Below are 25,367 nucleotides of genomic sequence, written 5' to 3'. Positions count from 1 at the left end.
GGATTCAACAACACAGCTGTGGTTTTTAAGATTGTTTACTGAATTAATCAGCGGGGTCTGGTACACAGAAAGGCAGTCCAAAATCAGCAAACAAATCAGAATCATCAGGCATTAGGCGTGGTCAGATAAACAGGCAGGTGGTCAAAACACAACGTGGAAACACGACTAGAAAACGCGGAATACAGAGCTGGAAATGAAGGCACGACCCACAACGATCTGGAGGAGAACTAGTGCAACCAGTGACGCTTAAATACACCCAGGTGATGAGCTGCAGATTACAAACAGGTGTGTGGAAAGCTCCAGAACAGGGTGTGGCCCAGACAGTGTGTACCGCCCACCACCAAGCACCAAGAGAGACAGACAAAAGAGATATGGAAAGACAAAGCCAAAGCAGGAAAAACCCAACAAGAGAAATCACACACAGAAAACCAAATCAAACTAAACTAAGCAGAACTAAACAGAACAAAGCATAACACAAAAAGTCCAGATCATGACACACCCATCTAAACTGAGCGATCCGGGTAGAAGGGCCTTAGTCAGGGAGATGACCAAGAACCTGATGCTCACTCTGCCACAGCTCCAGCATGGAGCACCTTCCAGAAGGACAACCATCTCTGCAGCATTCCACCAATGGTAGAGTGGCCAGATGGAAGCCACGCCTTAGTAAAAGGCACACGGCAGCCTATCTGGAGTTTGCCAAAAGCACCTGAAGGACTCTCAGACCATGAGAAACAAAATTCCCTGGTCTGAGAAGACAAAGATTGAACTCTTTGGTGTGAAAGCCAAGTGTCATGTTTGGAGGAAACCAGGCAACATCCCTTCAGTGAAGCATGGTGGTGGCAGCATCATGCTGTGGGGATTTTTTTTCAGTGGCAGGAACTGGGCGATTAGTCAGGATTGAGGGAAAGATGAACGTGACACAATTGGGTGTTCTAACAGGACAGTGATCCCAAACACACATCAAAACTGGTTGTGGGCTGGATATGGCAACCTGGTCTCGTGAATCAGCAGCACGAAATATACATAATCTATTGGTTTGTGATATTGTGACAAAAAGTGCCTCATTTTCATCACGGCAGCATGAATTCATTCTAATTCATTCCGTGATGGCTGCACAAAATTAAAAGTGAAGCGGGGGGGCGGGGGTGGTTATGGTTAGGGTGGGGGGAAGGAGTAAGATTAGGTTATGGCTATGGTTGGGGGTAGGAGTAGGGTTAGGAATAGTGAGTTAAAAAAACCCGTCACGAAAATTTGACTAATTTTGTCAAGGGGGCACAAAAAAAACATGAGACTGGGCTGATAAAGCAGGGTAACATTAACATAAGATAAGATAAGATAAGATAAGATAAAACTTTATTGTCCGTAAAATGGAAATTTGACTTTAGCTTCTGGAATGACCTTCCCCAAACCCCAACTTCAGTCCGGTTGAAAACATTTTCTGGTTTGGGGTAGCACACATCTGTCTCATTGTGGCTATGTTTACGTTTTACGTATAGGTGGGTATACACTGAGTGGTTTATCTCAATCGATTGAGTTTTATTGATTAAACAATTTTTAAGCAATTTTGTTGCCGAGTTCTTTGATGCTCTCAAGGGCCTATATGGTCATACCAATTATGTGACACAGAAATATCTGCCTGATTATCGCTCAGTCAGCTGTCAATGTCTCATTCAGTTGTCTCCATCTCTCCACATCAAAAATAATTGTAGAATGAGCTGAGGATAGATGTAGTGTGAGAACAATGGTTGCAGTCATGTGACAATGTGGGTTTTGTCTGGAATGCCTATTTTTGTCTGACCTGTATGTCTATTTTCTGGTCCTAACAGTTGCCTGAGAAAAGCTTGACATGTCAACAGGGTCCTGAACATGGATTTTATTGAGTCTATCTTCCAGCAGTTATTGGAGTTTCAGCAATGAGATGTACCCCCCCCCCCCCCCACACACACACACACACACACTTCCTGCTGTTACTAAACTTCTCAGCAAAGCCCCAATTATCAAAATCCACAGCTTGCTGCCTGAATGACCCAGTCATGCTTGATTAAGGAGCCATTAACCACAACTCTGTGACCAGAGACAGACTTGAGGCCAAACAAACAGCTCCTAATCTTTCATCAACTCCCCAGTGAGTCCAATTAAGACATGCACAGAGACAATTTCCTTCCTTCTTTTCCCTTCACTTTTGCTCCTTCAGAAATTGGAAACCTTTGTCAGTTTGTCTTCCACTTAAGCAATGTGTATACAACAGGACTGATATGCCCCTGTGCAAAATCCCAGATGGTAAACATCAAATGACTCAAAAATTTCAAGAATTGCAAGATCTCTAAATTGCCAAATTTAGAGATATTGTCATGTTTGGAGGAAACCAGGCACCATCCCTACAGTGAAGCATGGTGGGGGAGTATCATGCTGTGGGGATATTTTTCAGCAGTAGGAACTGGAAGACTCGTCAGTATTGACGGAAAGATGAATGCAGCAATGAACAGACACATCCTGGATTAAAACCTGCTCCACAGAGCACTTGAACTCAGACTGGGGTGACAGTTCATCTTTCAGCAGGACAATGACCCTAAGCACACAGCCAAGATATCAAAGCAGTGACTTCAGGACAACTCTGTGAATGTCCTTGAGTGGCCCAGCCAGAGCCCATACCTGAATCTGATTGAACATCTGTGGAAAGATTTGAAAATGGCTGTGCACTGACGCTCCCCATCCAACCTCATGGAGCTTGAAATTTGCTGCAAAGACAAATGGGCAAAACTGCCCAAAGATAGGTGCGCCAAGCTTGTGGCATCATATTCATGAAGACTTAAGTTTGTAATTGGTGCCAAAGGTGCATCAACAAAGTATTGAGCAAAGGGTGTGACTATGGAAAAAGTGAAGCACTGTGAATACTTTCCGGATGCACTGTACATCTCTATCATGCATGTCTGACACTTCTTTGTTGCACTTTGTGTTATTTGTCAAATTGTTATTGTTATTATGGCCAGAGCGGATGTCACCCATCTGAGTATGGTCTGCTTGAGGTTTCTTACTTCAATCAAAAAAACTGTATTAACACAGTGAACATAAATTCACACAAAAACATAAATCAAATTTGAAAATAGTTTGTTTTTTTGTTTACTGTGAAAACCACAGGTTTAACAAACCATTTGTATAACTTAGAATACAAATATAAATTGTAAATTTCAAAAACATATGACAAACGTAGCAAACAAAGTTAATTATAACTGTTTACAGTGGTCCCTCGTTTATCGCAGGAGTTACGTTCTAAAAATAACCCGCGATAAGCGAAATCCGCGAAGTAGACAGCGCTATTTTTTACAATTATTATAGACGTTTTAAGGCTGTAAAACCCCTCACTACACACTTTATACACTTTTCTCAAACAGGCATTAACATTTTCTCATTTTTCTCTTGTGTGTAAACACTCTCAAAGTTCAAACCTTAGTAGAAAAATAAGACCAACCTGTTTTCAAGCCCAAACATTTGTTTGAGAAATAAAAATAGAATGTTTTCCTATAAATAATTATGATGGCTATTAGAACTAACAAATTTAATTTTAACGATCAACCTACGAGGTTGGACACATAAGAAATTATTAATAGTGATTGACCAGTATTTCACAGTTCCTCTGATCGCACCTCTTCATCCTGGCGCCGCGCTGCTGTCGCACCTTTTGCCACTGACTGACCCCTCGGTGCAGGTATCTTTTTCCGAGTGAAGAACACAGTTATGGGTAGTTGTTGGGCGATCTTTTTTCTTCTGGGCGAGAAGATTCTTCTAAACAGACATGCAGAACATAATGTGCGTGCTCTGCCTTCGCGGTGCAGCGACCGGCCTGCTTGATGAGGACGCAGAACACAATGCGCTGTAAAAAAAAAAAAGCATGCAAAATTGGACTAAAAAAAATCTGCGAAACTGCGAGGCCACGAAAGGTGAACCGCGTTATAGCGAGGGACCACTGTACATTAAAATGCAGGAAATGCTTCAGGTGTTTTTTGTACAACTATTTACAATACAATAAAATGCCACACAAATCACTTGTGCCACTCAAAAAACAATTCCTTTCCAAAACAAGAAAGTGGACACAGGACTCACCCACAGGCGTGTTACTCCTCCTGTTCTCCACCTGGAGATAGCATTGGCACCTCTGGCTCGTCTTTGGAGGCTTTTTTTTCCTCAACAATACACCCACGTGGGGATGTTAATCAATCCACATGGGGTCGGTTGTTTTCACTGGTTTTGCACCTTTATTTTTTTCCACCAATGATAAAGGGGAATACTTTTTCCCCAAACCAGACGTGACAAAACAGAACAATGTTCATGCCTAGGATGAAGGCAGCATCTCTGCAACCAAATAGTCAGAGAGCCCCGGAGATTTAATCAGCATGGCGAATACAAGGGGTTTGACACCTGAGTTGAACACCTTAGGTGCCATGGATCCTTGAATGGTCATTCTTAAGTGTTACAACTATGGTATCTGCGAGGGGCCTCTTCTTAAACCACCTCCAAAAATTTGTTTTGTCATGATTTGGACTTTTTTGTTTCATGCTTGTTCTGTTTTGTTCTGCTTAGTTTAGATTTTCTGTGTGTTAGTTCTCTTGCTGGGTTTTTCCCTGCTTGGACTTTCTCTTTCCCAATCTCTCTTGTCTGTCTCTCTTGGTGCTTGGTGGTGGGCAGTGCACACTGTCTGTGCCACACCCTGTTCTGGAGCCTGTTCTGGGTATATCAAAAATAATTAGGGCTGGACCCCAGTGAAACTGATCTTCTGAAGGGGTGTGGCAACATTTTTTAAATATGGCCGCCAGAGTGCTAAAAACTGCATTTTTTTTAATAGTTCTGTCTTTGAATAGTTCTGTACTTGCATGCTTTGTTTTTTATTATAGTTCTTTTATTTGAGTTCTTGTTCAATATAGTGGCAACACTTATTCATGGGAAACCACCTGTAAGTCACTCTCCTTTTACAGCACAAGATTTATTGGATTACTTCTAGAAGAAGTATATCCCATCGATGGGAAATTTCATTTTTTATTTGTAAGATACTGACAAGCCTAAATGAGGCCGGTGGCAGGGGGTTAAACATATCCCATCGTGCCTTAACCCAGCCACTACACACTGCTATTGTGGTGGGTGCCATCACTGAGGTATTACCTAGATTTAAAGAATTTGATAGTATCTCACTAGGTGTATGGACGAAACTCGTAACCTCTACAAAAAGCACAGCCTGCTTATTTGATCCTATACCAACAAAACTGTTTAAGGACCTGTGGCCCACTCTTTTCCCGACTGTGCTGGAAAATATTAATCTATTAGCCTCTGGATGTGTTCCTAAATGTTTCAAATCTGCAGTGATTAAACCATTACTTAATCTTGACTCTAGTATATTGAAAAACTATAGCCCAATATCAAATCTATCTTTTTGCTCTAAAATACTGGAAAAGGTGGTTTCACGGCAGCTCGTGGACCACCTTACTGAGAATGATCTTTTTGAGCCACTGCAGTCTGCTTTTAGAAAATATCATTCCACGGAGACAGCTCTCACCAAAGGCCCGGTCACACGGCATACAGCGATTGCTGAACGCAGGAAAAAAGTCGCAAAGTCACAAATTATCGAGAAAAAGTGGAAAATGACCCAGCACTTCTCCCATCACCGAAAACCTGCAAGTCCAGAGTGCATAAAAAAAAAGAAACAAAACCGAAACTAAGAAAAGAAAAATTAAGTGAACGGTGACTTTGATGTTTTAAACAAAATCAAACCAAAACATTCATGATGACGTGACTTGACAGCAGGTATCAGACCGAGCGCCAGCCTGTGATCATTTCTGAAGCCAATGTGTGCTCTTCACAACACTTGCAGGTGCAAGAGGTGTCTTGACAACAGGTCCGTCTTCACAAAAACAACGTGTGCATGCACGCATGTTCAAGTCATCTGTGGCTGGAATGTTCCAGCCACAGATGATATGTGAATGTGCGCACAGCCATTTGTGGCCCACAACCATTTGTGTGTGTGCACAACCTCTCCAGCCACAGACGACTGGAATGTGTGTAAATAGTTAAAGTAGTTGATTAAACATTCTTGCTGCTATTGTTTCTGTAGGACAATGTTGCTTTTCATCCCATATATATGGACGAGTCACATTCAGCTCATCAGATCTTTAGTTATTGATCCGTTGAGATATTGTCAATGCTCATGCAAGGCGTCGGACTTGGGAGGTTGGACGAAGTTGGACGACAAACGGAACGCTGATGGTATGGGAACTATGCAAATGATGAGAAACCGTCAAGATAGAAAACAAAATGGAATATGGAGGAATTGAAGTTGTCGTCGGGATTCGTTCACATTTTTCAATAGTTTGAAAATTCTGACGAAGTGCCAGCGGCAGGAACAAAGCTGGACAATGGTTAAACAGTGTCTCCAAAAGTTAACATAAGATTTCTTGTTTAATTTTGGCTTCGATGTCCTAGGTTAGTGCCATGTGACCGAGGCTTTAGTGTTGTATTTGATATAATGTATCACCATATTCTACTCGACAGGCTGGAGAATCTTTTTTGTTTTTTCCCCTGTCTGCATATGTAGTAATGGTAAATGCCACACTGGCATAACCATTTATGAACATTGATACACATATATGCAATTTATTCTTGCAAGACAGAAGGTATGTTGTGCGTGAGTGAACGTGGTGTGTGTGTGTGTGTATGTTGTGTGTGTGTGTGTGTGTGTGTGTGTGTGTGTGTGTGTGTGTGTGTGTGTGTGAAACCCCCATCCGCCCTTCCCGATCAGCCATCAACATCGTACTCAAAGCAAACCGACAACTTCTACCAGGAAGGGCCAACCACCAAAACAACACAAAGACAGACAAGAACGAACGACAAGTGGTGAAGGCAATAACTGTGAAGTGAGACACCGAGGAGACAGGGCCTCAACCATACAACCTACCAGGACAAACAACCACACATGACCAAACAGCGACAGCAACAGTCTGTTGTCTAATTAGTGAACATCCATACCCTAATCTAGGACACCGGAGTGTTAATCCCCGTGACAGCACCCAAAACCGAATTGTGGTGACAGCCACAAACACGCAACCATCCACACACAGAGACCCAGATGACAGCTAAATATCCGATAACTACTGTGGCTGTTGTGTTGGGCAAAGACTAAAGTACAGAACCTTACCATTTGACATGGACCATTCCGGCGCATCGAAGCCATACGGCCGGCCATGAGCGACGACGGCAATGGGCCAAGGACGCGGGGCCCCAGGAGAAACCAGGACAAAAGGGCAGCGGAAGGGCACAAGGGCCAGGAAGGTCAGCCCCCAGAGCCACCGGGGCAGATGACGAATCAACAGGTGTGCGGCCCGGCAGCACCGGAACGCACCCCAACACCACAGCCACCACCCCCACCCCATGGAGGCACGGGGAGCAGCCCCATAGCCAAGAGAAGCACACAGGGCGCCGGCAGAGCCACAGCCCCCGAAGGCGGGTGAGAGCAGTGGCAAGGACGGGGGGCAAAGGAGCCACCACAACCGAATCTAAAACACGGGCAAGGACCACCGAGCCATACAAGAGGTGGTCCCAAGAGGTGAGGCCCAACCAACAGGGCCAGGAAGAACGAGGCCCCCACAACACCCTAGTCCCCCCCAGCGCAGCCACCAGGACCCCTCCAAACCCCCCCCCCCAGCTCCCAACCCCCCACCCCGAGCCCCACCCCAAATCAAATCAAATCAATTTTATTTATATAGTGCCAAGGTGCTTTATATTGTAAGGCAAAAGCCATACAATAATTACAGAAAAACCCCAACGGTCAAAACGACCCCCTGTGAGCAAGCACTTGGCGACAGTGGGAAGGAAAAACTCCCTTTTAACTTGAAGAAACCTCCAGCAGAACCAGGCTCTGGGAGGGGCAGTCTTCTGCTGGGACTGGTTGGGGCTGAGAGGAGAGAATCAGGAAAAAGACATGCTGTGGAAGAGAGCAGAGATCAATCACTAATGATTAAATGCAGAGTGGTGCATACAGAGCAAAAAGAGAAAGAAACAGTGCATCATGGGAACCCCCCAGCAGTCTACGTCTATAGCAGCATAACTAAGGGATGGTTCAGGGTCACCTGATCCAGCCCTAACTATAAGCTTTAGCAAAAAGGAAAGTTTTAAGCCTAATCTTAAAAGTAGAGAGGGTGTCTGTCTCCCTGATCCGAATTGAGAGCTGGTTCCACAGGAGAGGAGCCTGAAGGCTGAAGGCTCTGCCTCCCATTCTACTCTTAAAAACCCTAGGAACTACAAGTAAGCCTGCAGTCTGACAGCGAAGCGCTCTATTGGGGTGATATGGTACTATGAGGTCCCTAAGATAAGATGGAACCTGATTATTCAAAACCTTATAAGTAAGAAGAAGAATTTTAAATTCTATTCTGGAATTAACAGGGAGCCAATGAAGAGAAGCCAATATGGGAGAAATATGCTCTCTCCTTCTAGTCCTTGTCAGTACTCTAGCTGCAGCATTCTAAATTAACTGAAGGCTTTTCAGGGAACTTTTAGGACAACCTGATAATAATGAATTACAATAGTCCAGCCTAGAGGAAATAAATGCATGAATTAGTTTTTTCAGCATCACTCTGAGAAAAGACATTTCTAATTTTAGAGATATTGCGCAAATGCAAAAAAGCAGTCCTACATATTTGCTTAATATGCGCATTGAAGGACATATCCTGATCAAAAATGACTCCAAGATTTCTCACAGTATTACTAGAGGTCTGGTTAGACACCATGTTTCTAAGATTTGTGGGGCAAAGTACAATAACTTCAGTTTTATCTGAATTTAAAAGTAGGAAATTAGAGGTCATCCATGTCTTTATGTCTGTAAGACATTCCTGCAGGTTAACTAATTGGTGTGTGTCCTCTGGCTTCATGGATAGATAAAGCTGGGTATCATCAATCAATCAATCAATTTTTTTTTATATAGCGCCAAATTACAACAAACAGTTGCCCCAAGGCGCTTTATATTGTAAGGCAAGGCCATACAATAATTATGTAAAACCCCAACGGTCAAAACGACCCCCTGTGAGCAAGCACTTGGCTACAGTGGGAAGGAAAAACTCCCTTTTAACAGGAAGAAACCTCCAGCAGAACCAGCCTCAGGGAGGGGCAGTCTTCTGCTGGGACTGGTTGGGGCTGAGGGAGAGAACCAGGAAAAAGACATATCACCTGCGTAACAATGAAAATTTAACCAATGCTTTCTAATAATACTGCCTAAGGGAACATGTATAAAGTGAATAAAATTGGTCCTAGCACAGAACCTTGTGGAACTCCATAATTAACTTTAGTCTGTGAAGAAGACTCCCCATTTACATGAACAAATTGTAATTTATTAGATAAATATGATTCAAACCACCGCAGCGCAGTGCCTTTAATACCTATGGCATGCTCTAATCTCTGTAATAAAATTTTATGGTCAACAGTATCAAAAGCAGCACTGAGGTCTAACAGGACAAGCACAGAGATGAGTCCACTGTCTGAGGCCATAAGAAGATCATTTGTAACCTTCACTAATGCTGTTTCTGTACTATGATGAATTCTAAAACCTGACTGAAACTCTTCAAATAGACCATTCCTCTGCAGATGATCAGTTAGCTGTTTTACAACTACCCTTTCAAACACCAAAGCCCAAGACCAGGAGACCGCCCAAGCGAGAGCGGGGCACCATCCCATGGAGACCACAGCCCCCAACCCCCCAGCAGCCGTTGCCCCCCAGCGCATCCCCACACCCCACTGCCACCCCCCCCAAACGGGCCACAGAACCCCGAGCCCCACAGCCCCAGAGCAGGATCCGGGGAACACGGTAGAACTAGGGTGAGGTAAACCCCCACCCCAGAGCCCCAGACATCCACAGCCATTTGGGGCCAACCCCACATGGCACACTCACCCTACCTACCAACCCCACCATAGTTGTTATAATTACGTTTCCTTGCTGTGTGCGACCCCCTAAGTGAGCAAAGATAAAATGTTGCATTAAAAGCAGGTCAGGAGACAGCAGGTGCCGTGGGAGGCTGCGGCACACCCCTGTACCACAGCCTGCCCTGCAAACCCACCACCGTCTAGTGACCCCGACTCTAAATTAGTGAAGGTGTTTACTAAACGTGTAGAAAGAAACTGTGTGCATTAAAATTGTAGGGCAGGAGTGGCAGATGGAGATCGCAGTGGAAGGCTCCAGCGCACAGCTGCGACACAGTCTGCCCTGCAAACCCATCCCCAACAACCGACCGCAAAACTCTATGAACCCTATAATGTGCTACTTAGAACCCAATATGATGTGCGTGCAGGTACTAACCTGATGAAGTGCATTAAAAGGGTGTGACATGTGAGGCCCAAACCCAAGCAGCAGGTGGAAGGAGAGGCATGGTGCAGGGAGCCGGCCACATACACCACTGGGCCCCCAGATCCGGCGGAGGTGCCAGGGAAACCACAAGACGGGTGGAGGCGGGCAGCCCCGGAGGAGCACCAGAGGCCCAGGGAGGAACAAACCAACAGGGGGGACGGGGCCAGGGAGCCGCAGATGTATGGGCCACCCCACCCGAAGGTCCCCAAACCAGGGAAGGCACGAGATGGGACCCCAGACTGGCAGCGGCAGCCGAGGAGCCAAATGGAGACAGGCGGGCCCCACAAACACAGAGAGAGAGAGGCCGGGGCACGGGGGGCCACATCAGTGGTGGGCACAGATAACCAAAAAATTAAGTTTGATAACAGATAATCAGATAACTGAAAAGTTATCTTTATGAAGATAAAATGATAAACCACCCAAAAATGTATCGGAAGTTACAGATAACCGATAACCAGTATTGTCTCTGGTACATTTGCAACTACTAATAAACGGAATTTGAGTTTTAACACCATGACCGCTTCTGGTAACATCAAAAGCAACAACAGACCCAAACAATGAGCCCACACTTCTGTCTTTGAACGTCTTGCCCCCTGCTGGAAGCTCTTGTTTACGACACGGCTTCCAGCACAGCAGTAAGCCCAGCTCCCTACCCAATCACAACGCTCCGGTCAGGCAGAGGCCTTGGAAAATAAAGCAGTGCTGACTTATGTTTTTGATTTATAAATAACATTAATGCCGATAGAATAACTCCATTAATGTCAATTATGACATTTGTACAAAGTTAAAATATAACATATATCTTTTAATGTTGAATAATGCACTAATTCTGAGTTTTTGTAACAAACACAGACAGATCGCAAAGGATTCTGGGCAAAATGTGCCTCTGCTAAACACTGATTGGTTCAGTCATTCATTATGTAAACCAACACGTTAATGTGACGTGTGTTGTGTGTTGGTGTTTACAGATAAATGTGCTTTTGTCAAATATTCCATTTTTTATTTGTAAAAACAGGCATTTTTACGGAGCCCTGGAAGTGTCATTGCAAAATGTTTTGCCTGTGGAGAGAATGTGCGCTCATTTTATTATATTGTGCGATGCGCACGTTTTATGATGTTGTGCACACGTTTTATTATATAACTGTGCACACGTTTTATTATATTGTAAAACGTGCACTCAATATTGTCTTGACACATAAATGTTGGCTTTACACTGCGAGTTTTGGCCCTTTTTGAGATGATTTTTCATTCGTGTGAGAATTTTTTGGGCCGAGTTTCAGGTTAATCGCGCGACCTGCATCGTGTAGTGTACATGGAGTAACAAGCTGCGTTTAACATCTCACGACCACCTCCACCGCCGATCGTATGGTTGAATGAAAATCAAACCTGTTTGATATTATTCTGGTCAGCCGTTGTGAGGGTATCCTGCTGCTGAGGAGCTACAAGCGTCCAACCTCTCGCACTGTGCATGTGCAAACACCGCAGTGGTGTCTTGTAATGTTTTTTTGTTGTTGTTTTGTTTTTAAACTTTGATGTCTCCCAACCAGAGTTTTTGTAAATTAAGTTTGGAAAAAAAAAAGCTTACGTTTTGCTTCTGGAAACACGAGTCCGGCCTGTGGTTTTTGAACGTACAATGTGTGTGAGAACATAAATCGGGGGCTCTGAACTTTTACACCGTGCGGTTCTGTGGTACTGTTTGAACTGAAACTGAGTACAGTGAATACAAATATCATACAGTTTCTGCCCAGCTTCAGGACGAAAACTGCCATGAACTGACATGAACACTACTGGCCAGTAGATGGCAGTAGAGACCGTGAAATCTTGCCAAAACAAAATTCCAGATAATCCATGTCTGCTACATTTAAGTTGCGTGGAAATTAACAAACACAAATACAATAACAACGTCTATAAAACCAGAGAATATATTCACGAGAGTTTTAGGCACTAGAGTTTAATGCTGTTGTCTGTGGAGCCTGAACAGAGTGTCTGAAATGCTTTTGTCCTGTCGTGAACGTACTGAGATTACCCTATCCTACCCATAATGCACTGCTGGGCACTGCATGTGCTCACTAAAACCTTAAAAATTAGCGCATTTGTTGGGAAAGTGTAAGTACACGGACCCACAACAGGGGGCGCAAATGAACGGACAATGGAATAGGTCAAATAACAACACTTTACTGTTGCGAACGTGCACAACAAACACAACAGATTACACAATAGATCAGCGGTCAAATTACAAGGTGTCGTGTGGGCAGGCTCGAAGATAGGAGACGTCTGTCCAAAGCAGAACCGGAACCACACGATTTCCTCCGCCACCAGACCCCGGGAATACTGGAGCCGCCAAGTCCCGAACTCCCAGGTGGCCACTGCCTCCGCGTGTCGGACCTGGTACTGCTGGCGAGGAACAAAAACACAATTAAACGTGGGTGCGTCTGCACCCAGCAATCTGCACGGCAGGGAAGCTACCTCCACCTCTCGTTGGAGAAAAAGTCTGTTATCACTCACAAAAAGCACAAAAAAAAGGGCTTTCTATCAAGCAGTCAGGCTGAGGATATTACCTTTCAGGTAGAACGATATCTCGGCAAAGAGGTAGAGATGACGTCTTGCTGATATACCGATGCAGATCAGATGAGTGGTGACAGCTGTCACAGGTGATGAGTGTCAGCTGTCACCCCGGCTGCTCTTGTGAGGCGGCAGCGCCCTCTTGTGCCTGGAGCCCGCACTCCAGGCAGGGTGCCCTCTGGTGGTGGTGGGCCAGCAGTACCTCCTCTTCAGCGGCCCACACAACAGCATTACTTCAAAACTAAAACATATATCTGATATTTTCACTTTATAGAACTTCAGATGTGACAGTAATTTTAAATAACTTGTCCGAAATTAGTTTGGTTCAAATTTGAACCATAAGTTAAAAATGTATGCCTCTGGATGACTTGGGTGATATTGCCAGCGTATCAGTATGGTATTAAAAGAAATTATTTTTTTAATTTTTTTTGTGACTGGTTCTCCTTTGCCAGCAGAGGATAGAGCAATTTCTCAGAGAAGCAGCTCTCTTCTGTTTGCAGAGGGGAGAACTATACATCTGTTAGGAAACGTTTAGCAGGTAGGTGCTCAATGATTTTAAATTTTAAAAATGTTTGTCCCTGTTCAGCTTTGTTTACTACGTTATCGATCTAAAAGTTATTGGACAAAAATTTATCGGAAGATAATTAGTCTGATAATGGTTTTTAAAGTTATCTAAAAAGATAATCCGATAATGAAAACATTATCTTCGATAATTATCTGTTATTGGATTATCAGAACTGTGCCCACCACTGGGCTACATACACCTGAGCCCCGGGGTGAAGCATCACCCCCCGCCCAGGTACCGGACCCCAACCCACCAACGGCAGAGCAGACAGACCCAACTGAAAAGGAACGATGGCCGCCCAATCCAAACCCTCCTCCCCCGCCACCACCACCCCCACCGCCAATAAGACCAGAAGCTGCGCGGCACCGGGACCCCCACCGGCGGGCCGACCAGCCGCCCAGCTCCCCCCAGGCACAGAGGCGTGCCCATGCCCCACAAGGGAGGAACCAAAGGGAGCGCGGGCCGGCACCCAACCCAACCCCCCTGGAAGCCCGCAGAGCCAATAGGCAGCACCGGAAAGCAAACCCCCCCTGACCCTTGAATGAGGGTGGTTGAAATTTCTTTATACATTGTTTTGAAGTCTTTTTTCATATATTACATTAATTGTGTGACCGGAAGACTTTTTGTGCACATGAATAAAAATGTATATTCACAAAAGACTTGAAGAATTTCTATAAACATTTCATATTTTCAAGTTTTGAGCCAAATTATATATTTCACACAGTGTTCTCGACAAATACGCATCTCACATTCAGAAAGCTGAGATTGTTCTGAATATTCTGATGTGCAAAACATGGACATCAAATTATATACATGTACCTTAAAAGGGAAATTACTGAAACTATGGTAAACTTGAGAAAGTGCCCTTGGACCCAAGAAGGTAAAAACAAACATGAAAAGAAACATCATGAAAGAGGGGATGTAGGCACTGGGCATGAAAATGACAACTGTGTTGCATGTCAACTTCAATGACACTTGCAATGTTTTGCACCGAGTGGAAGACCAGGCCTCTGAGTACACTCAGAGCTAAGATATGGTCAATGGCTGATTTCTTTAGCATGTAGGCCGTTTGTGTCGGTCACTGAGCAGTAAACGGGGAAAAAAAAATCAAGTAAACTAAATTTCCAACTGAAGAATAGGATATTTTTGAAGAGGTAGCACTGCACTACAACGGGGTCATTTTATGTTTCATTTACAGCAGAATCAATCCGCCTTCACATTTTAACTCCTCATCTCTTCTCTCCCTCTTTTCCTGTTCTCCCTGATTTTACCTGACATTGTCGTGTTTCTGGATGTAGATCTTGTGAAACATCATGTCCTCCTGCTTGGCATTAATGTCAGCTTTCATCTCCATGGCAACATGGCGAGGGAGCACTGAGAGGAGGAGACGTTCCTGTAGATGTGTGAGGGTAAAGTAAGTTAAAACATCACCTTTAAAACATCCATTCAGTATGATTCTCAATGATTTCCTTAATTTGAAATCATAGTATGGCACTTGCAGAAAAACAAGTGAATAAAAATACAACATTTTCTTAGTGATGCGGCTCAGAAGAAGATGTTAACGGAAGGACATGAAACTGACAGAAGGATCAGACCTCTACTGGAAAATAATTTAATATTTCAGCTCATATTGTCATCTTCAGATGTAGCTGTGGTTTTATTTGGTGTGGCCCATCAGTCCTCAAATGTGCTATGTCAACATCATGTGCACGATAAATTGCGGAACAGTCCACATCCAGAAATCCTGTAATTCAGAAAATTTCCTCTGTGATGAACTGAAAAAACCTCCAACATCAGACAGTTCATATTTTTAAAGTTAAAGAGCATAAAAACATCATAGTATCAGAAGAGCATAAAACATTATACTGCTGGAGGGAGAAATACAGTTGTATCCAGGGGTATCATGGATCACGAAACTCATGGTGAGAATCGGATATGGATTTTAAGCCACAGATTGGATCATTTATGGGAATAAAAAAAAAAAAAACAATACAAATACTACTTTGCTTTCCTTTAAAAAAAGCTTGATGAGAAATAAAAACAAGAAACCTTTGCCTGTGACTCTGAATGCAAAATAAAAACAAAGTGTCCAATGTTATATGCATTATTTTAAAATAAAATAAATAACTGTTGCATTAAATTGTAATATAAACAATATCAGTGAATAAAAAAAAGGCCATTGTCAAAACAATGAAAAGTTAAAAAAAAAAAACAAGCAAAGCTGATCTAAAGTGAATAACTTCATTTTTTTTAAAGATGAGAATGTCTCCATGGTTTTCACAAAGACACTTGGTGCAACTCAGACACATCTTCAGTGATGTATCCTGGGGTCATTGGGTGTTTCAGGTCTCTCAACATCATACACCCTCGCCCAGCCGACCCAGCCGGGGGTGATCAGGCCCCGTTTGATCCACAGCCATCTTGACGCCTTTTCTGCCGCGTCAGCGATGTTTTTGATGGCTCTTCTGCCATGCAGTCCCTTCACTCCCAGCATCTTGAGTGCTCTGATGAGTGACTGGCCAAAGAATCCTCTGCAGCCGACCTCAATGGGCATGCATCGAATCCTCCATCCCATGCTTCGGCATTCGCTTGCCAACTCCTCATACTTGGCCCTCTTCCTCTCAAAGGCCTCCTCCATCTGGTCTTCCCAGGGAACAGTTAACTCCAGCAGGACCACTTGCCTTGTTGTTTCTGACACCAGGACTATGTCCGGCTTAAGTGTGGTCACTGCAATGTTTTCCAGGAATTTAAGCTGTCTCCTGAGGTCAACCTTCAGCTACCACTCCCGTGCTGTTGCCAGCAGCCCTTCTGTTGGTCTTGGGCTCTGCCGTCGTTTCTCCCCAGCCTTTACAAAGGTGATGGAATGCCCTGCTGGTTGCTGTTGCCTGCTGCTAGAGATCCCTGTGCTGATGACCTCTGCAATAACCTTCAGCACCTGGTCATGTCGCCAACGGTAGCACCCATCTCCCAGTGCTCTTGGGCAACAGCTCAAGATGTGCTCCAGCGATCCTCCTCTCTGGCAGAGTGGGCACAGTGGAGTGTCTGCCAGGCCCCAGCGGAAGAGGTTGGATGGACTGGGGGGAACACTGCAGACCGACTGAACCAGGGACTTTATCCAATGTGGTTCAGACGTCCACAGCTCTGTCCACGATATCTTCCGGTCTGCTGCCTGCTCCCATCAGGTCCATGCCCCCTGCTGCTGCATGGCTACTGTCCTTCTGCAGTGGGCCTCCTCCACCCCTGCTCGGACCTCATCCAGGATCAGCTGGTGTTTTTCCTTCCCCTGGGCCTTACTGTACCAGAGTCTTGGGTTGCTCCCAAGCTCTGCCCGACCGGATGCCACTGCTCCCACCAGCTCCCAGTGTCGCAGCCTTGATTCCGCCTGCTGGACTGCCTCATGAGCACTCCACTTCCTACCAGTTCTTACTTCAGTGCCAGCTGAGGAGACTTTGCTGTCACTGGAGTCTCTATACAGTAGCACCTCTCTTGCTCGGGTAACCATAAACTCCTCCGTTAAACTACTAAGAGGTCTGCATCCCCCCTTGCCGTGGCTTCAAGAACTTGGTCCAGGTCTTCATCAAACTGGAGCCACTCTCTCGCCTTATTGGCACCAGACCACTTCACCCAGCGGTGTTCTGAATGCTTGACCTGGGGTGGGGTTGTAGAGCATGGAGGGACTGGGCACTGTGGGGTGACTCCGGGCCGGGCTCCTCCTGCGTCTCACCAGGTACTAGGTAAGAGAGGAACAGTAATACTTTTATTTTTTACCCCATTGAGATTAACAAAGTAGTCCTGCCCGCTGACGCGGAAACAAGAGGACTCAAATTAAGATGATTTTATCTTAATTTGAGTCATTTTGACTGGTCAAGAAAAAAATATTTGCCAATGGGGTAAGACATTTTCACTTAAATTTAGACAAAAAATCTTAGCTACTGGCAATAAGACGTTTTTACTTAAACTTTCGTAAAACCTAAGTAAAAATGTCTTATCAAGACATTTTGTCTTTTAAGTAAAAATATCTTACACCATTGGCAATTTTTTTCTTGACAAGGCAAAATTACTCAAATTAAGATAAAATAATCTTTTTTTTTTAGCAATTTTAACTTATCAAGATGTTACTTTTTGCAGTACATCTCTTCCTAAAACACAACTGCCATAATCAGCAAACGAAAATAGGAAATTTAGGAAATCTTACCATAAGAAATTTCAGAGTCGGAACTCAGCACAATGGTTATTTCTTCTCCATCGGAGTCACACACTCTGGTACTGGCACATTCCGATCTAATGGCTGCACTTACATAAGAAAAGGTGGCCTAATGAGTTGTAAATTACCCCAGAAGTGCCATTTGGCACCCTCCGGTCAGAATAGGAGGTGGAAGAAAAGGCTGGGTCTTCTAACAGTAAGACAGAGGTGCACAATTGAAAATGGAAAAGAGACTTGTTGCGCATTTAAAGCAAAGCCGTGCCTTTGTGCATTTCTTTTAAATATGCATCACTGTCTATTGCTCCCAGTAGCAGCAAACTGGCTGCTTGCTCCACCTTGCAGAGAGAGCACAATATATCACAATATACACTGGTGTCAAATGCTTTGGTACATTCTGTTAACATTTCAAGGTATCTAATAACATTTGTTTTGTCAACACACATCAGCTATTTACACTTCTAGCAAAAACTGTAAAATGAGCTAATTTGTTTCATAAGTCAAGAGAAACATTTCTTGCTAATGAATAACAGGATAGAATAATAAATATATCAAACAATAGTATAATATTGTGGCGAACTGCGTGGAAGAACGAGCCAGTCTTTATGCACTCTACCGCAAAGAAGTGCTATTTATTTTTCACACACAACAACACAGACAGTGGCAAAAGACATCAAAAGCAAGGCAACCAAACTGAGTACACTACTTGAACCACAGAAACACAACAAATCTATAACAATAACGATACTGCTAAACCAATATGAACCACAATAACAAAATTCAAAAACCCCCAAACCCTGAACTCCCATAATGCATTGGAGCACAACAATTCACAGTCTTAGTGACCGGCCCGGTGATCTTGACACAGCCCCACCTGAGGGGTCAGTCATCCTCAGCGACCCCATCACCCAACAGTCCCGCAAGTGTCCAGGTGAAACACGTTGGCTGAAGCAACAGGTGCTGCCATCACCCTCCTGATCAGCGGCAAGTGGCACAAGTGGTACGGAGATAGTCTGTCCTGGTACAGCACCATCATGCGAACATTGCTGGGCATCCATAACTGGTACACTACTACAAGACAAGCAGTCAACCACCTTGCTAGGTCCCTGCCAGTTGCTGCAAAGCTTGGGGGAAATCCCCTTTTTATGAACAGGACAGTACACCAGCACCTTTTCTCCTGGTGTGAAGGCCCACCTTCTGCAACGGGTGTAATACGCCCTCTTCTGCTGGACAGCAGAGTTTGCTTGGACCTGGCAGGTGTAGTCATGCACCACATGCAGACACTCCATCAGTCTGCGAAAGTAGTCAATCTCCTTTCCCTCAGCAATCTCAGGTTCCGACGGGGCACCAAACACCAAGTCCACTGGTGTCCGGAGCTATCTCACAAACATGAGAGCAGCAGGTGTACACTGGCTGGACTCTTGAACAGCAGACCAGTAAGACCACAAGACCAGGGGCAGATGACGATCCCAGTCCTTCTGATGTTGACTGGTGAGAATGGCAAGCTGGGTGGTGAGGGTGTGGCTGAACTGCTCCCAGCCTGTCACTTTGTGGGTGGAGCGGAGTTGTTTTGCTCACACCCAACTGCCAGCAGACCTCACCGAAAACCTGGGACTCAAAGTTCCGCTCTTGGTCGCTGAGGAGCTCATCAGGAATCACAAAACAGGAGAACATGTCCTCCACAAGCTTCTCTGGCCCACCTTCAGCCAGCCCCTCACCAATGCTAGGGTCACATCAGCCACCTGCTGTTCAGTGTGAACCATTCTTCTCCGTCATTGCTAGGACAGGGGGCCGCCACCTTCTACACCACCTGGCTCCGTTCTTCTTGCAGGCAGCAGTAATGACACTCCACTGTTAAATGGTTTGTAGTAGATGTACAGTTCTATCCTCTGCAAACAGAGGACAGCCAGTTCCCGGAGAACCTCTCTATCCTCTATAGGCAAAGGAGAACTGGTCACAAAAGAAAGAAAGCAAGCAAAAGAAAAAAAGATCATTTCTTTTGACCCCATAATGACTCACTGACAAGCCGGGCAGGTGCAAGGCACCCAAAGAGGGTGGACACTCTATGCAGACTCCCAGACCAGGCTTAGGTGTTAAAGAAGTCGTCATCTTTAATTCAGGCTCAAGTTCGGTACACAGGTTGCCAGTCAGCGGAGCAAAGGAACAAATAGGGCTCGGCAAATACGCAGTCATAATCAAGCAGAGGTTCACGGCACGAGCAAACACAGTATTCAGAAACCGAGGGCAGAATACAATATTACTATGACAGGAACTAAAAGACATGAGCATAAGAACTAGAAGAACTTACATGAAAACTGATAAGAAAATAGTAAGAAGCTAAACATTAAGATGAACTGCACAGGATCTGACTAAGAAAACAAAAATGACTAAGCAGAACCAGAAAATAAGACAGAGACTAAGTGACAAACAAAACCCAATATTAAACCACAAAAGATCATATAAGAAATGGGAACAAGGAAAAACAAATGATAACTACATGATAAACAATGACAATACAGATTGACTGAATAAAATGAGAATGAAACTGAACCATGACCAGAGCAAGAAAAGTAACAAAGAAACAAAGTGACAAATCAGAATAGAATAGAGAATAACCACGTGACGGAAATAAAATAACTTGTAAATCAAGGCTGGGGCACATGAAGGGGAACAAAGAAAGAGAGAAAACCTGAATCAAAACCCAGATCCGGCCGAAATTGTGGCACTCACTGGCAATATCACTCAAGTCATCCAGAGGCATATAGTTTTAACTTATAGTTAAAATTTTAACCAAACTAATTTCAGACAAGGTATTCAAATTAACATCATGTCTGAAGTTTTATAAAGTGAAAATATCAGATATATGTTTTAGTTTTAAAGTAATGCACACATTTTGAAGGTTTTAGTGTGGACATTGTGTCTCCACAGAGTGCATTATGGGTAATCTCAGTACAGTCACGACAGGAGAAATGCATGTGAGACGCTCTGATCAGGCTCCACACGGACAACAGCATAAAACCCTTTGTATAATGTGCCTAAAACACTCGTGAATATATATTCTCTGGGTTTATAGACGTTGTTATAGTTATCACTGCATGCGTGCGCGATCACGTGTGTGCGCACATGAGGACGTGTGTGTGCATGCAAGCGTGTGTAGAATGCAATGGTACCAAACGTATGGAACCAAATTGGCACTCTAAATGGAACCAAGCCACACTCTAAATGCAATGCAACACAAATGGGATGAATTAATCCATGTCATATGACATACAAAGCACCAATCAAATGACAAGGATCCACTCAGCCGTTATATAATGTTCATTTATAATTGTCGTGTTTTCTCTCTGCGCTGTTTAAACTGCAGCAACTCTCTGGCGCGCAAAGGATTATCAATCAATCAATTCAATCAATTTTATTTATATAGCGCCAAATCACAACAAACAGTTGCCCCAAGGCACTTTATATTGTAAGGCAAGGCCATACAATAATTACGTAAAAACCCCAACGGTCAAAACGACCCCCTGTGAGCAAGCACTTGGCGACAATGGGAAGGAAAAACTCCCTTTTAACAGGAAGAAACCTCCAGCAGAACCAGGCTCAGGGAGGGGCAGTCTTCTGCTGGGACTGCTTGGGGCTGAGGGAGAGAACCAGGAAAAAGACATGCTGTGGAGGGGAGCAGAGATCAATCACTAATGATTAAATGCAGAGTGGTGCAAACAGAGCAAAAAGAGAAAGAAACACTCAGTGCATCATGGGAACCCCCCAGCAGTCTAAATCTATAGCAGCATAACTAAGGGATGGTTCAGGGTCACCTGATCCAGCCCTAACTATAAGCTTTAGCAAAAAGGAAAGTTTTAAGCCTAATTTTAAAAGTAGAGAGGGTGTCTGTCTCCCTGATCTGAATTGGGAGCTGGTTCCACAGGAGAGGAGCCTGAAAGCTGAAGGCTCTGCCTCCCATTCTACTCTTACAAACCCTAGGAACTACAAGTAAGCCTGCAGTCTGAGAGCGAAGCGCTCTATTGAGGTGATATGGTACTATGAGGTCCCTAAGATAAGATGGGACCTGATTATTCAAAACCTTATAAGTAAGAAGAAGAATTTTAAATTCTATTCTAGAATTAACAGGAAGCCAATGAAGAGAGGCCAATATGGGTGAGATATGCTCTCTCCTTCTAGTCCCCGTTAGTACCCTAGCTGCAGCATTTTGAATTAACTGAAGGCTTTTCAGGGAACTTTTAGGACAACCTGATAATAATGAATTACAATAGTCCAGCCTAGAGGAAATAAATGCATGAATTAGTTTTTCAGCATCACTCTGAGACAAGACCTTTCTAATTTTAGAGATATTGCCTTAAATGCAAAAAAGCAGTCCTACATATTTGTTTAATATGCGCTTTGAATGACATATTCTGATCAAAAATGACTCCAAGATTTCTCACAGTATTACTAGAGGTCAGGGTAATGCCATCCAGAGTAAGGATCTGGTTAGACACCATGTTTCTAAGATTTGTGGGGCCAAGTACAATAACTTCAGTTTTATCTGAGTTTAAAAGCAGGAAATTAGAGGTCATCCATGTCTTTATGTCTGTAAGACAATCCTGCAGTTTAGCTAATTGGTGTGTGTCCTCTGGCTTCATGGATAGATAAAGCTGGGTATCATCTGCGTAACAATGAAAATTTAAGCAATGCCGTCTAATAACACTGCCTAAGGGAAGGATGTATAAAGTGAATAAAATTGGTCCTAGCACAGAACCTTGCGGAACTCCATAATTAACCTTAGTCTGTGAAGAAGATTCCCCATTTACATGAACAAATTGTAATCTATTAGATAAATATGATTCAAACCACCGCAGCGCAGTGCCTTTAATACCTATGGCATGCTCTAATCTCTGTAATAAAATTTTATGGTCAACAGTATCAAAAGCAGCACTGAGGTCTAACAGAACAAGCACAGAGATGAGTCCACTGTCTGAGGCCATAAGAAGATCATTTGTAACCTTCACTAATGCTGTTTCTGTACTATGATGAATTCTAAACCCTGACTGAAACTCTTCAAATAGACCATTCCTCTGCAGATGATCAGTTAGCTGTTTTACAACTACCCTTTCAAGAATTTTTGAGAGAAAAGGAAGGTTGGAGATTGGCCTATAATTAGCTAAGATAGCTGGGTCAAGTGATGGCTTTTTAAGTAATGGTTTAATTACTGCCACCTTAAAAGCCTGTGGTACATAGCCAACTAATAAAGATAGATTGATCATATTTAAGATCAAAGCATTAAATAATGGTAGGGCTTCCTTGAGCAGCCTGGTAGGAATGGGGTCTAATAGACATGTTGATGGTTTGGATGAAGTAACTAATGAAAATAACTCAGACAGAACAATCTGAGAGAAAGAGTCTAACCAAATACCGGCATCACTGAAAGCAGCCAAAGATAACGATACGTCTTTGGGATGGTTATGAGTAATTTTTTCTCTAATAGTTAAAATTTTATTAGCAAAGAAAGTCATGAAGTCATTACTAGTTAAAGTTAAAGGAATACTCGGCTCAATAGAGCTCTGACTCTTTGTCAGCCTGGCTACAGTGCTGAAAAGAAACCTGGGGTTGTTCTTATTTTCTTCAATTAGTGATGAGTAGTAAGATGTCCTAGCTTTACGGAGGGCTTTTTTATAGAGCAACAGACTCTTTTTCCAGGCTAAATGAAGATCTTCTAAATTAGTGAGACGCCATTTCCTGTCCAACTTACGGGTTATCTGCTTTAAGCTGCGAGTTTGTGAGTTATACCACGGAGTCAGGCAGTTCTGATTTAAAGCTCTCTTTTACAGAGGAGCTACAGCATCCAAAGTTGTCTTCAATGAGGATGTAAAACTATTGACGAGATACTCTATCTCACTTACAGAGTTTAGGTAGCTACTCTGCACTGTGTTGGTATATGGCATTAGAGAACATAAAGAAGGAATCATATCCTTAAACCTAGTTACAGCGCTTTCTGAAAGACTTCTAGTGTAATGAAACTTCCCCACTGCTGGGTAGTCCATCAGAGTAAATGTAAATGTTATTAAGGAATGATCAGACAGAAGGGAGTTTTCAGGGAATACTGTTAAGTCTTCAATTTCCATACCATAAGTCAGAACAAGATCTAAGATATAATTAAAGTGGTGGGTGGACTCATTTACATTTTGAGCAAAGCCAATAGAGTCTAATAATAGATTAAATGCAGTGTTGAGGCTGTCATTCTCAGCATCTGTGTGGATGTTAAAATCGCCCACTATAATTATCTTATCTAAGGTAAGCACTAAGTCAGAAAAAAGGTCTGAAAATTCACAGAGAAACTCACAGTAACGACCAGGTGGACGATAGATAATAAATAAAACTGTTTTATTGGACTTCCAATTTGGATGGACAAGACTAAGAGTCAAGTTTTCAAATGAATTAAAGCTCTGTCTGGGTTTTTGATTAATTAATAAGCTGGAATGGCAGATTGCTGCTAATCCTCCGCCTCTGCCCGTGCTACGAGCATTCTGGCAGTTAGTGTGACTCGGGGGAGTTGACTCATTTAAACTAACATATTCATCCTGCTGTAACCAGGTTTCTGTAAGGCAGAATAAATCAATATGTTGATCAATTATTATATCATTTACTAACAGGGACTTAGAAGAGAGAGACCTAATGTTTAATAGACCACATTTAACTGTTTTAGTCTGTGGTGCAGTTGAAGGTGCTATATTATTTTTTTCTTTTTGAATTTTTATGCTTAAATAGATTTTTGCTGGTTATTGGTGGTCTGGGAGCAGGCACCGTTTCTACGGGGATGGGGTAATGAGGGGATGGCAGGGGGAGAGAAGCTGCAGAGAGGTGTGTAAGACTACAACTCTGCTTCCTGGTCCCAACCCTGGATAGTCACGGTTTGGAGGATTTAAGAAAATTGGCCAGATTTCTAGAAATGAGAGCTGCTCCATCCAAAGTGGGATGGATGCCGTCTCTCCTAACAAGACTAGGTTTTCCCCAGAAGCTTTGCCAATTATCTATGAAGCCCACCTCATTTTTTGGACACCACTCAGACAGCCAGCAATTCAAGGAGAACATGCGGCTAAACATGTCACTCCCGGTCCGATTGGGGAGGGGCCCAGAGAAAACTACAGAGTCCGACATTGTTTTTGCAAAGTTACACACCGATTCAATGTTCATTTTAGTGACCTCCGATTGGCGTAACCGGGTGTCATTACTGCCGACGTGAATTACAATCTTACCAAATTTACGCTTAGCCTTAGCCAGCAGTTTCAAATTTCCTTCAATGTCGCCTGCTCTGGCCCCCGGAAGACAATTGACAATGGTTGCTGGTGTCGCTAACTTCACATTTCTCAAAACAGAGTCGCCAATAACCAGAGTTTGATCCTCGGCGGGTGTGTCGTCGAGTGGGGAAAAACGGTTAGAAATGTGAACGGGTTGGCGGTGTACACGGGGCTTCTGTTTAGGACTACGCTTCCTCCTCACAGTCACCCAGTCGGCCTGCTTTCCCGGCTGCTCGGGATCTGCCAGAGGGAAACTAACGGCGGCTAAGCTACCTTGGTCCGCACTGACTACAGGGGCCTGGCTAGCTGTAGAATTTTCCACGGTGCGGAGCCGAGTCTCCAATTCGCCCAGCCTGGCCTCCAAAGCTACGAATA

At 43.7% G+C, this 25,367-nt stretch overlaps 1 protein-coding gene across 1 annotated transcript in view; it reads right to left on the bottom strand.

Moving 5' to 3' along the window:
* The window catches only part of adcy5 (adenylate cyclase 5), a 365,757-nt gene that overhangs the window by 256,780 nt on the left and 83,610 nt on the right, over positions 1 to 25,367 (bottom strand). The window contains 1 exon segment of the mRNA XM_034185849.1: positions 14,774 to 14,895. Coding sequence (XP_034041740.1) covers positions 14,774 to 14,895 — 122 coding nt within the window.

This window comes from Thalassophryne amazonica, chromosome 14 (genome assembly GCF_902500255.1).
Source record: "Thalassophryne amazonica chromosome 14, fThaAma1.1, whole genome shotgun sequence".
NCBI lineage: Eukaryota > Metazoa > Chordata > Actinopteri > Batrachoidiformes > Batrachoididae > Thalassophryne > Thalassophryne amazonica.
The sequence above is the reverse complement of the archived record's forward strand: the minus strand, read 5'-3'. Positions and strand labels throughout refer to the sequence as shown.